Raw genomic sequence first — 13,099 nt, 5'->3', positions numbered from 1 at the left:
TGGTTCTGCTTGTAAAGAAGTAGCTAATAGTTTATGTTTGTTACAGATATCGTTTTCTGAAAATGAAGTCAGTTGGAATGTTGGTGAATTCGTGATTTCCTTTTGCAGAACCTCAATGTAAAATTTACGCCAAACTATAATGATATTATTAGCAGCTTTATCAGCCGGGACAAAACAAATTCCTTGGCTAGTTCTTTTAGTTTATGTTTGTTTATGCCTCTTTATAAATGGAAAATTGCAAAATTTTTTGTTTCTGTTCTCTTAACTTTAGTTTGCCTCAACCAAATGTTATGAAACTTATGCACAATGCTATTTACCACAATACACAGATCAAGTTTGAATTTTGTTGGCGTCACTTTTACCGTTCTAGAGTTATGCCCCTTTACAAATCTCAAAATTGCTTAAATATTTGTTTCTGTTCTCCAACTTTAGTTTGCCTCTAACCAATTGTTATGAAACTTATGCACAGTGCTTATTACTACAAAACACAGATAAAAATTGAATTTTGGTGGCATCACTGCTACTGATCTAGAGTTATGCCCCTTTAAAAATGGAAAAATTGCTGAATTTTTCAATTTTGTTCTCTAATTTGAGTTTACATCAACTAAATGTTATGAAACTTATAAACAATGCTTATTACAACAAAACTCAGATCAAGTTCAAATTTGGGTAGTGTCACTTTTACAGTTCTTGAGTGATGGCCCTTTATAACGTTATATGCAAGCGGGGGCATCATCTGTGTCCCATGGACACATTCCCCATTAATCAGAAATAAGTTGATAAATCTATGCTTATAAATTGTCTTGATTGAAAGATATTGCAAAGTAAACATTTAAGTTGTTGCACAGGTGTAATCAGAAGTGATGACACTAATTACATGAATTAACCCGAGATCGAGTGATCAACAAATTAACGATCATCAGAGGTGTTAATTTGGCAATAAACGTCATGAACGTGTCACTTAAAGAAAACAGTTACATACAAAAAAGAAGCCATCCACAAAAATTGGTACCCCAAGTATAAAAGTACTTTCACAGTACCTCAACATAAAACTTTATTCTGAGAATGTGCCAGTGAACCGAGAAATTAGGGATCAAAACCGTAATTTGGCATATTACTTAGATAGATCACATCAGAATGAACATGTACATGTACATGTATACTACGGTTCAAGCAGAGTTGACCTCAACTTCATAGTAGAGATCATTGGCGACATTTAAAAACTAGATATGCTAAGGATTATTGTAGGGCAGTTATTTTCCTATTGTCCAAACATTTCCAAAGATGAAATTTTGATGAGTAGCATATATATATAAGTTTCATAGCATCATGAAAAATATTAATTACTTTTTTCAGATACAGAAAAGGATACATGAATTCATCAAAGATCCAAAGAAACAGAAGTACAAGTTTGAAGTGATGGACAAAGTCTACAGAGCTATTGTGTAAGTTACAAATGTATTTTCAGAGCTATTGGTTAGACTTTCTGTTTTTAGTATACTAAAAATATGATTCAATTATAATGTAATTAATTACTTTTCTAAAGTAATTGTATTGTAATTAATTACATTTTTTGATAAAAAAACTAAATGTTATTGTAATTTAATTGAAGCTGCAATGTAATTAAAAAGTATTTGACCCAGTGTCTGGTTTGGGAAATTCATTTTATTCCCGCTTTTTTTTATGTCCCTACCGCAGTGGTGGGGGCATTAAGTGTTACTCTTGTCTGTCTGTACATATGTATGTCCAAAAATTGGTTTCCGTTCTCTTTCTTTAGTTTGCCTCAACCAAATGTTATGAAACTTATACACATTGATTATTTCTACAAAACACAGATCAAGTTCGAATTTGGGTGGCATCACTTTTACCGTTCTCAAGTTATGCCCCTTTATAACGTATGCAAGCAGGGCATCATCTGTGTCTCATAGTCACCTTCTCTATTTTAATTTAAAATATTATTTCAGATCCCATACATTTTATTTTATGCAAGCTCATACATGTACATGTACAATAATTTTTATCTCATTGCCACATTAGCATAATGATAAAAGACATCGTGTTGCACAATATCTATGTAATTAAGGTAGATAGGGTGTCTTCCTCCATCTTGGATTTTGAAATACAAGAAAACAATCGGTCTAGATCTTTAATAAAAGGTGCAAATTTTGAGAGTAGTAGGTAATTCATGTGTAAGAATTTTCATTTCAATAGAGAAAATGACATATTTTATCATATTTATGGTTGTATTTTACAAAAAAACAGAATCATTTTGTTTGATTTTATTTTGCCAACTTTGCCACATAAGGGGAGGCAACTCAAATGTAAGGGCAGATAATTCAGATAAAGTTACTTTTACAATAGAATGTGTTAGGAATTTACCTATTTTATTATGTAGCAAGAAAACGGGTCCCGTGACCCCATTTTTTCTTTTTCTTATCTGAAAGCATACTATTAGAGCTATCTTCTCATATTTTATCTCAAAATTCTATGGTGTAGTTTTCGTTTTATGGCAGAAAATTGGGTTTTCCATGCATAATCTATACAAAATCTGTCAATTTTGCACAACCTGTAGCGTGAAAATAAGCCCCGTGACCCATTCTTTTTATTATTTTTTTTTAAAAAGCATGATATAAACTACATTTTGGCAAATTATTAAAAAATTCTATGGATTATAATTTAGACACCCCATCTACCTTAAGGATGTTGCTCAAAACTAAATATTAATATATATATATATAATGCCTATATAAAAGGTCACTCTAGGGACAAGAGAAAATTGACCTTATAAGACAGGTGACCTTCGAATTGAGTTTCAAAATTCATAAGTATAACAACAGCTAGACAAAAAGAAGGTGACCTGATATTTCAGGTTTTTGCTTAATATAGTTGACGTTTTTATAGCTAGTTCAACTGTACACAATCTTGTAAATTTAGCAGTAGCTCTTGAATATAAGATGTATTAAGTTCTCACACAAATATAAAGGATGATTTTCAGAAATATTACATGTATTTAATAGACAAGCAAACAATCTTGACAGTTGTAAAGATCTGAAGGAAAAGATAGGATATGATGTATCAAATAATGACATAAAATTACTGTGTGCACATGAAAAAAGCAATACACATGTTATAATTCTACATTTCTCATATTTTCAGCCATGAAGTGACAGATGTGGCGTATACACATGCTATAATTCTACATTTGACTTATTTTTAGCCATGAAGTGACAGATGTGGCGTATACACATGCTATAATTCTACATTTTACTTATTTTTAGCCATGAAGTGACAGATGTGGCGTATACAAATGCTATAATTCTACTTTTTACTTATTTTTAGCCATGAAGTGACAGATGTGGCATATACACATGCTATAATTCTACATTTGACTTATTTTTAGCCATGAAGTGACAGAAGAGGCGTATACACATGCTATAATTCTACATTTGACTTATTTTTAGCCATGAAGTGACAGATGTGGCGTATACACATGCTATAATTCTACATTTGACTTATTTTTATACGACCGCAAAAAAATTTTTGTGGTCGTATATTGGTATGACGTTGGCGTCGTCGTCCGAAGACGCATTAGTTTTCGCACTCTAACTTTAGTTTAAGTGAATGGATCTCTATGAAATTTTACCATAAGGTTCAATACCACAAAAGGAAGGTGGGGATTGATTTTGGGGGTTATGGTACCAACAGTTAAGGAATTAGGGGCCAAAAAGGGGCCTAAAATAAGCATTTTCTAGTTTCCAGACAATAACTGTGGAACGGTGTATGGATCTCTCTGAAATTATACTACAAGTTTCCATACCACAAAGGGATGGTTAGGATTTGCTTTGGGGGGTTATGGCTCAAACCGTTTAAGAATTAGGGGCAAAAAAGGGGGAAAAACAAGGTTGTCCTCATTAATGGACAAATACTTTAGTACAAAACATAATTTAAAGCAGTGTAAGGGAGATAAATCAAATACATCATTGAAATTATCTCCCTTACACTGCTTTTAAATTATGTATAAAGTAATGGTTAATGAACAATTAAGATAATTTAAAACAGTGTAAGGGAGGTAATCCAAATACAACGTTTTGGTTACTTCCCTTACACTGCTTTTAAATTATGTTTAAAGAAATGCATATTTATAAAGGAAGACCAGTAAAAATATCTGCAAATGTTGCATCTTTTTTTTTTACAACAAAATCCATATGAAAGATTTGACACTATATTTTAAATTCTATTATAAATTAGATTAAGTTAGCACTATGGTAAATTTAAATGGGTAATTATGGTTGCAAACTCCATTGGAAATTTGAATTGAGATTATGACCATATCTTGAGGGAAAGAATTTTTTGGGGGAAAAAAAGGGGGGGGGGGGGGGGGTGAAGAAATTGTGGGGGGTAAATTTTTTCTTATTTCAGATTTCAGAAATTAAAAAGAATTATTCTTCAAATATTATTTTTTTTTTCAAATTTCAAATATTGAAAAATTTCAAGAAGTAATCTTTAATTGGACAGTATGGCGCATTAGATTTGTAAAATCTTTGACCACATTTATTTATTTGTTATGCCGAATCTAACTGTGTATTTAGATTTTTAATTTTGGGTCCAGTTTTCAAATTGGTCTATATTAAGGTCCAAAGGGTCCAAAATTAAACTTTGTTTGATTTTAACAAAAATTGAATATATGGGGTTCTTTGATATGCTGAATCTAAACATGTATTTAGATTTTTGATTTTTGGCCCAGTTTTCAAGTTGGTCCAAATTGGGGTCCAAAATTAAACTTTGTTTGATTTCAACAAAAATTGAATATATGGGGTTCTTTGATATGCTGAATCTAACCATGTATTTAGATTTTTTATTTGTGGACCCCGCTATCAACTTTGTCCACATTGAGGTCAAAAGGGTCCAAAATTAAACTTAGTTTGATTTTAACAAAAATTGAATTCTTGGGGTTCTTTGATATGCTGAATCTAAACATGTGTTTAGATTTTTGATAATGGGCCCAGTTTACAAGTTGGTCCAAGTTGGGGTCCAAAATTAAACTTTGTTTGATTTCAACAAAAATTGAATAAATGGGGTTCTTTGATATGCTGAATCTAAACATGTATTTAGATTTTAGATTTTTGGCCCAGTTTTCAAGTTGGTCCAAATTGGGGTCCAGAATTAAACTTTGTTTGATTTCAACAAAAATTGAATATATGGGGTTCTTTGATATGCTGAATCTAACCATGTATTTAGATTTTTTATTTGTGGACCCCGCTATCAAATTGGTTCATATTGAGGTCAAAGGGTCCAAAACTTTGTTTGATTTCAACAAAAATTGAATTATTGGGGTTCTTTGATATGCCAAATCTAACCATGTATTTAGATTTTAAATTTTGGGTCCAGTTTTCAAATTGGTCTAAATTAAGGTCCAAAGGGTCCAAAATTAAACTTTGTTTGATTTCAACAAAAATTGAATATATGGGGTTCTTTGATATGCTGAATCTAACCATGTATTCAGATTTTTGATTTTTGGGCCCCGTTATCAACTTTGTCCACATTGAGGTCAAATGGGTCCAAAATTAAACTTAGTTTGATTTTAACAAAAATTGAATTCTTGGGGTTCTTTGATATGCTGAATCTAAACATATGTTTAGATTTTTGATAATGGGCCCAGTTTTCAAGTTGGTCCAAGTTGGGGTCCAAAATTAAACTTTGTTTGATTTCAACAAAAATTGAATATATGGGGTTCTTTGATATGCTGAATCTAAACATGTATTTAGATTTTAGATTTTTGGCCCAGTTTTCAAGTTGGTCCAAATTGGGGTCCAGAATTAAACTTTGTTTGATTTCAACAAAAATTGAATATATGGGGTTCTTTGATATGCTGAATCTTACCATGTATTTAGATTTTTTATTTGTGGGCTCGCTATCAAATTGGTTCATATTGTGGTCAAAAGGGTCCAAAATTAAACTTTGTTTGATTTCATCAAAAATTGAATTATTGGGGTTCTTTGATATGCCAAATCTAACCGTGTTTTTAGATTTTTATACGACCGCAAAAATTGAAAATTTTTTGGTCGTATATTGGTATGACGTTGGCGTCGTCGTCGTCGTCGTCTGGCGTCGTCCGACGTCGTCCGAAGACACATTGGTTTTCGCACTCTAACTTTAGTTTAAGTGAATGGATCTCCATGAAATTTTACCATAAGGTTCAATACCACGAAAGGAAGGTTGGGAGTGATTTTGGGGGTTATGGTACCAACAGTTAAGGAATTAGGGGCCAAAAAGGGGCCAAAAATAAGCATTTTTGTAACTTCCAGACAATAACTTGTGTGTAAGTGTATGGATCTCTCTGACATTGTACCACAAGGTTCCATATCACAAAGGGAAGGCTGTTATTGATTTTGGGGGTAATTGCCTCAAAATTTTAGGAATTAGGGGCCAAAAAAGGGGCAAAAAACAAGCATTTTTCTAGTTTCATGACAATAACTTGTGTGTAAGTGTTTGGATATTTCTGAAATTGTACTACAAGGTTCAATATCACAAAGGAAAAGCTGGAATTGAGTTTGGGGGTAATTGCCCGAAACGTTTAGGAATTGGGGGCCAAAAAGGGGCCAAAAATAAGCATTTTTCTAGTTTCCAGACAATAACTTGTGTTCAAGTGTATGGATCTCTCTGAAATTGTACTGCAAGGTACCATACCACAAAGGGAAGGCTGGGATTGAGTTTGGGGGTGATGAATCATAAGGGGGTTCAAAAAATTTGGGGGGTGGATTCTTTTTTTTTCTTTTTTTCCTTTTTTTTTTCTTTTAAAATTTTCCATTTTAAGTTGGTTATTTCTGATTAATATTTAAAAGCAAATAATAATGATATGGTAGGAGATACACACCAAACAGGATGTGTAAATTATTATATAATAAGTATTGTGCAATAGCAAGAAATTTTCAATTGCACAGTATTGCACAATTGCAAGAAATCTTCAATTGCACAGTATTGCGCAATAGCAAGAAATCTTCACCACACAACATGTGTTTAGATTTTTGATTATGGGACCAGTTTTCAAGTTGGTCCAAGTTGGGGTCCAAAATTAAACTTAGTTTGATTTTAACAAAAATTGAATTCTTGGGGTTCTTTGATATGCTGAATCTAAACATGTGTTTAGATTTTTGATTATTGGCCCAGTTTTCAAGTTGGTCCAAGTTGGGGTCCAAAATTAAACTTTGTTTGATTTCAACAAAAATTGAATATATGGGGTTCTTTGATATGCTGAATCTTACCATGTATTTAGATTTTTTATTTGTGGGCCCGCTATCAAATTGGTTCATATTGAGGTCAAAAGGGTCCAAAATTAAACTTTGTTTGATTTCATCAAAAATTGAATTATTGGGGTTCTTTGATATGCCAAATCAAACTGTGTATTTAGATTTTTAATTTTGGGTCCCGTTTTTATACGGCCGCAAAAAAATTTTTGTGGTCGTATATTGGTATGACGTTGGCGTCGTCGTCGTCCGGCGTCGTCGTCGTCCGAAGACACATTGGTTTTCGCACTCTAACTTTAGTTTAAGTGAATGGATCTTTATGAAATTTTACCACAAGGTTCAATACCACAAAAGGAAGGTTGGGATTGATTTTGGGGGTTATGGTAATAACAGTAAAGGAATTAGGGGCCAAAAAGGGGCCAAAAATAAGCATTTTTGTAACTTCCAGACATAACTTGTGTGTTAGTGTATGGATCTCTCTGACATTGTACCACAAGGTTCCATATCACTAAAGGAATGCTGGGATTGATTTTGGGGGTAATTGCCCTCAAATTTTAGGAATTAGGGGCCAAAAAAGGGGCAAAAAACAAGCATTTTTCTAGTTTCATGACAATAACTTGTGTGTAAGTGTATGGATCTTTCTGAAATTGTACTACAAGGTTCCATATCACAAAGGGAAAGCTGGGTTTGAGTTTGGGGGTAATTGCCCTAAACGTTTAGGAATTTGGGGCCAAAAAGGGGCCAAAAAACACATTTTTTTCTAGTTTCCAGACAATAACTTGTGTTCAAGTGTATGGATCTCTCTGAAATTGTACTGCAAGGTACCATACCACAAAGGGAAGGCTGGGATTGAGTTTGGGGGTGATGAATCATAATGGGGGTTCAAAAAATTTTGGGGGGGATTTATTTTTTTTTCATTTTTTTTCTTTTTTTCCTTTTTTGTTTCTTTTAAAATTTTCCATTTTAAGTTGGTTATTTCTGATTTATATTTAAAATCAAATAATAATGATATGGTAGGAGATACACACCAAACAGGATGTGTAAATTATTATATAATAAGTATTGTGCAATAGCAAGAAATTTTCAATTGCACAGTATTGCACAATAGCAAGAAATCTTCAATTGCACAGTATTGCGCAATAGCAAGAAATCTTCAATTGCACAGTATTGCGCAATAGCAAGAAATATCCAATAGCACAATATTGCGCAATAGCAAGAAATTGTCAATTGTACAGTATTGCGCAATAGCAAGAAATATTTAATAGCACAGGATTGTGCAAAAGAAGATACTTCCTATAAATTGCTTATTTCTTGACCAATTTCAATGGGGTTTTATTCTTGATTTCATGGGGTTCTTTAATATGCTGAATATAACCGTGTATTTAGTTTTTTGGATTTTGGGCCCCGTTTTTAAATTGGTCCACATTGAGGTCCAAAGGGTCCAAAATTAAACTTTGTTTGATTTCATCAAAAATTGAATTATTGTGGTTCTTTGATATGCCGAATCTAACTGTGTATTTAGATTCTTAAATTTTGGTTCCGTTTTCAAATTGGTCTACATTAAGGTCCAAAGGGTCCAAAATTAAACTTAGTTTGATTTTAACAAAAATTGAATTCTTAGGGTTCTTTGATATGCTGAATCTAAACATGTATTTAGATTTTTGATTATGGGCCCAGTTTTCAAGTTGGTCCAAATCGGGGTCCAAAATTAAACTTTGTTTGATTTCAACAAAAATTGAATATATGGGGTTCTTTGATATGCTGAATCTAACCATGTATTTAGATTTTTGATTTTTGGGCCCCGTTATCAACTTTGTCCACATTGAGGTCAAAAGGGTCCAAAATTAAACTTTGTTTGATTTCATCAAAAATTGAATTATTGGGGTTCTTTGATATGCCGAATCTAACCGTGTATTTAGATTCTTAATTTTTGGTTCCGTTTTCAAATTGGTCTACATTAAGGTCCAAAGGGTCCAAAATTAAACTTAGTTTGATTTTAACAAAAATTGAATTCTTAGGGTTCTTTGATATGCTGAATCTAAACATGTATTTAGATTTTTGATTATGGGCCCAGTTTTCAAGTTGGTCCAAATCGGGGTCCAAAATTAAACTTTGTTTGATTTCAACAAAAATTGAATATATGGGGTTCTTTGATATGCTGAATCTAACCATGTATTTAGATTTTTGATTTTTGGGCCCCGTTATCAACTTTGTCCACATTGAGGTCAAAAGGGTCTGAAATTAAACTTTGTTTGATTTCATCAAAAATTGAATTCTTGGGGTTCTTTGATATGCTGAATCTAACCATGTATTTAGATTTTGGATATTGGACCATAATAGGTGAATGTCCAATTTAAAATTTTTAAGTTCTTAGACCACATTCAATCTGTGTTAGAAACCTATGCTGTGTCAAATATTTAATCACAATCCAAATCCAAAGCTGTATCAAGCTTGAATGTTGTGTCCATACTTCCCCCAACTGTTCAGGGTTCGACCTCTGCGGTCGTATCAAGCTGCGCCCTGCGGAGCATTTTATTTAAATTGGTCGACATTAAGGTCCAAAGGGTCCAAAATTAAACTTAGTTTGATTTTAACAAAAATTGAAATTTTGGGGTTCTTTGATATGCTGAATCTAAACATGTGTTTAGATTTTTGATTATGGGACCAGTTTTCAAGTTGGTCCAAGTTGGGGTCCAAAATTAAACTTTGTTTGATTTCAACAAAAATTGAATATATGGGGTTCTTTGATATGCTGAATCTAAACATGTTTTTAGATTTTTGGCCCAGTTTTCAAGTTGGTCCAAATTTGGGTCCAAAATTAAACTTTGTTTGATTTCAACAAAAATTGAATATATTGGGTTCTTTGATATGCTGAATCTTACCATGTATTTAGATTTTTTATTTTGTGGGCCCGCTATCAAATTGGTTCATATTGAGGTCAAAAGGGTCCAAAATTAAACTTTGTTTGATTTCATCAAAAATTGAATTATTGGGGTTCTTTGATATGCCAAATCTAACCGTGTTTTTAGATTTTTAATTTTGGGTCCCGTTTTTTAAATTGGTCTACATTAAGGTCCAAAGGGTCCAAAATTAAACTTATTTTGATTTTAACAAAAATTGAATTCTTGGGGTACTTTGATATGCTGAATCTAAACATGTGTTTAGATTTTTGATTATGGGACCAGTTTTCAAGTTTGTCCAAGTTGGGGTCCAAAATTAAACTTTGTTTGATTTCAACAAAAATTGAATATATGGGGTTCTTTGATATGCTGAATCTAGCCATGTATTTTGATTTTGGACATTGGACCATAATAGGTAAATTAAAAAAATTGAAGTTCTTAGACCACATTCTTTCTGTGTCAGAAACCTATGCTGTGTCAAATATTTAATCACAATCCAAATTCAGAGCTGAATCAAGCTTGAATGTTGTGTCCATACTTGCCCCAACTGTTCAGGGTTCGACCTCTGCGGTCGTATAAAGCTGCGCCCAGCGAAGCATTTTATTAATTTTGGGTCCCATTTTTAAATTGGTCTACATTAAGGTCCAAAGGGTCCAAAATTAAACTTAGTTTGATTTTAACAAAAATTGAATTCTTGGGGTACTTTGATATGCTGAATCTAAACATGTGTTTAGATTTTTGATTATGGGACCAGTTTTCAAGTTTGTCCAAGTTGGGGTCCAAAATTAAACTTTGTTTGATTTCAACAAAAATTGAATATATGGGGTTCTTTGATATGCTGAATCTAACCATGTATTTTGATTTTGGACATTGGACCATAATAGGTAAATTAAAAAAAGTTCTTAGACCACATTCTTTCTGTGTCAGAAACCTATGCTGTGTCAAATATTTAATCACAATCCAAATTCAGAGCTGTATCAAGCTTGAATGTTGTGTCCATACTTGCCCCAACTGTTCAGGGTTCGACCTCTGCGGTCGTATCAAGCTGCGCCCAGCATTTTATTAGCCATGAAGTGACAGATGTGGCGTATACACATGCTTTAATTCTACATTTGACTTATTTTTAGCCATGAAGTGACAGATGTGGCTGGGTTGACATCATTTTCCTTTGGAGTAGAAGAACAGGATAGATATGTGATGTGTTGGAAAAAGGTAGAAGACGCTCTCTTTTAATCAATACTGTAAAAACATCAGCATTTATAAATGCAAATCTTCTACCATCATGACCATACAACCAGCTGGGCCAAAAAGGAAAATTTTAGTGCTTAGGGTTTCCTGCAAAATCAATATAGGGTTGCTATGTCATGATTTTTATGCCCCAGCCGAAGTGGAGGGGACATTAAGTTTGACCCATGTCTGTCCGTACGTACGTCCCAAAATTGGTTTCCATTCTCTAACTTTAGTTTGCCTCAACCAAATGTTATGAAACTTATACACAATGCTTATTACCAAAAAGCACAGACAAAGTTTGAATTTTGGTGGCGTCACAGTTCTAGAGTTATGCCCCTTTACAAATGGAAAAATTGCTGAATTTTTCGTTTCCATTCTATAACTAAAGTTTGCCTTTACCAAATCTTATGCACAATGCTTGTTACCACTGAACACAGATCAAGTTTGAATTTTGGTGGCGTCACTTTTACCGTTCTTGAGTTATGCCCCTTTATAAATGGAAAAATTGCTAGATCTGTAGTTTCCGTTCTCTAAGTTTAGTTTGCCTCAACCAAATGTTTCATAAACTTATACACAATGCTTATAATCACAAAACGGTCTTAACTACATGAATCCTGCATCTGTATGTGGAAGTTGACTCCTGCATATTTACAAGCGGGGCATCTGTGGCCCATAGACACCGTTCTAGAGTTATGCCCCTTTACAAATGGAAAAATTGCTGAATTTTCAATTTTATTTTTCATCACAAGCTGGAAAATATTTTGCCTTCTCCAAATATTTTCTGTGTTATATTACAAAGTTTAACCAGAAGTTTACTATTTGTAATCAGTAAATGAAAAAAGTATAGATGATTTACATGGTTTTATATATATAAAAAAAAAAGGAAGTGCCCAAAAACAACTAACATTTTTATGAATAATAAAGAGTACTGTTTAAGTCAACACTATGAGATTCTTGGACCTTACAGTTAAATGTGGCCGACTTCATCGTTACAGACCTTCTAGCAACTGTGAAATAGCAATAATAGAACTATTATTTCAAAGGGTTTTAATGAGATTATTGTCTCATGTACAATCGTGCAATATCATTTCTTGAACAACTAATCAACTGAAAATTAATCATCAAGATTTTAATCCCATTATCATCTTACTATGCTGTCTTGCTCAACAAACAATGTGCTCAACAAACAATGTTTAAACAAATAAAGATAATACCAAAGAGATCTCTAATAGTATTCTGATAAGTCATCTTTAAATGAACAAATCCAATAAATATGTCTTATTTGGGCTATTGAAGAGAAATATGTATGGGAGGGTTGGGCACTACATAATATTTTCTTTTGAAAATAGGGGTGGAAGTAAATAGAATTTGTTACATATGAAAATAGAATTATGGGTGGTAGAGTATTAAAAAATTTTTGTCCAAAATAGTAATTTAGTAAATAATTTGTCTCTGAAAAAGGGGTGTACCAGTAGATATCAAGGGGGCGATAAAAAAAGTTACAGAAGAAAAAAAAAAACAATACTTCATCGTGTTCATGTACTTACTTTTACAGGAATTTGCTCCTACTGATGAAGAATTACAGGCTTACAGGAAAGGGGAGGAATGGGACCCAGAAAAAGCCAAATTAGCAGCTAAACAAAAGGTAGGTACAGGAACAAGATTAAAGTTAAAATTGCATTCAGAAAAGGTAGAATTAGCAGCTAAACAGAGAATTAATGACCT

At 32.8% G+C, this 13,099-nt stretch overlaps 1 protein-coding gene across 1 annotated transcript in view; it reads left to right on the top strand.

The window, feature by feature from the left end:
* Nucleotides 1–13,099, top strand: part of LOC127719570 (sperm-associated antigen 7 homolog) — a 35,822-nt gene that overhangs the window by 9,405 nt on the left and 13,318 nt on the right. The window contains exons 3-5 of the mRNA XM_052225792.1: nt 1,357–1,445; nt 11,272–11,356; nt 12,930–13,019. Of these exons, the coding sequence (XP_052081752.1) occupies nt 1,357–1,445; nt 11,272–11,356; nt 12,930–13,019 (264 nt within the window). The remainder of the gene's footprint in view (nt 1–1,356; nt 1,446–11,271; nt 11,357–12,929; nt 13,020–13,099) is intronic.

This window comes from Mytilus californianus, unplaced genomic scaffold (assembly GCF_021869535.1).
Source record: "Mytilus californianus isolate M0D057914Y unplaced genomic scaffold, xbMytCali1.0.p SCAF_11, whole genome shotgun sequence".
NCBI lineage: Eukaryota > Metazoa > Mollusca > Bivalvia > Mytilida > Mytilidae > Mytilus > Mytilus californianus.
The sequence above is the reverse complement of the archived record's forward strand: the minus strand, read 5'-3'. Positions and strand labels throughout refer to the sequence as shown.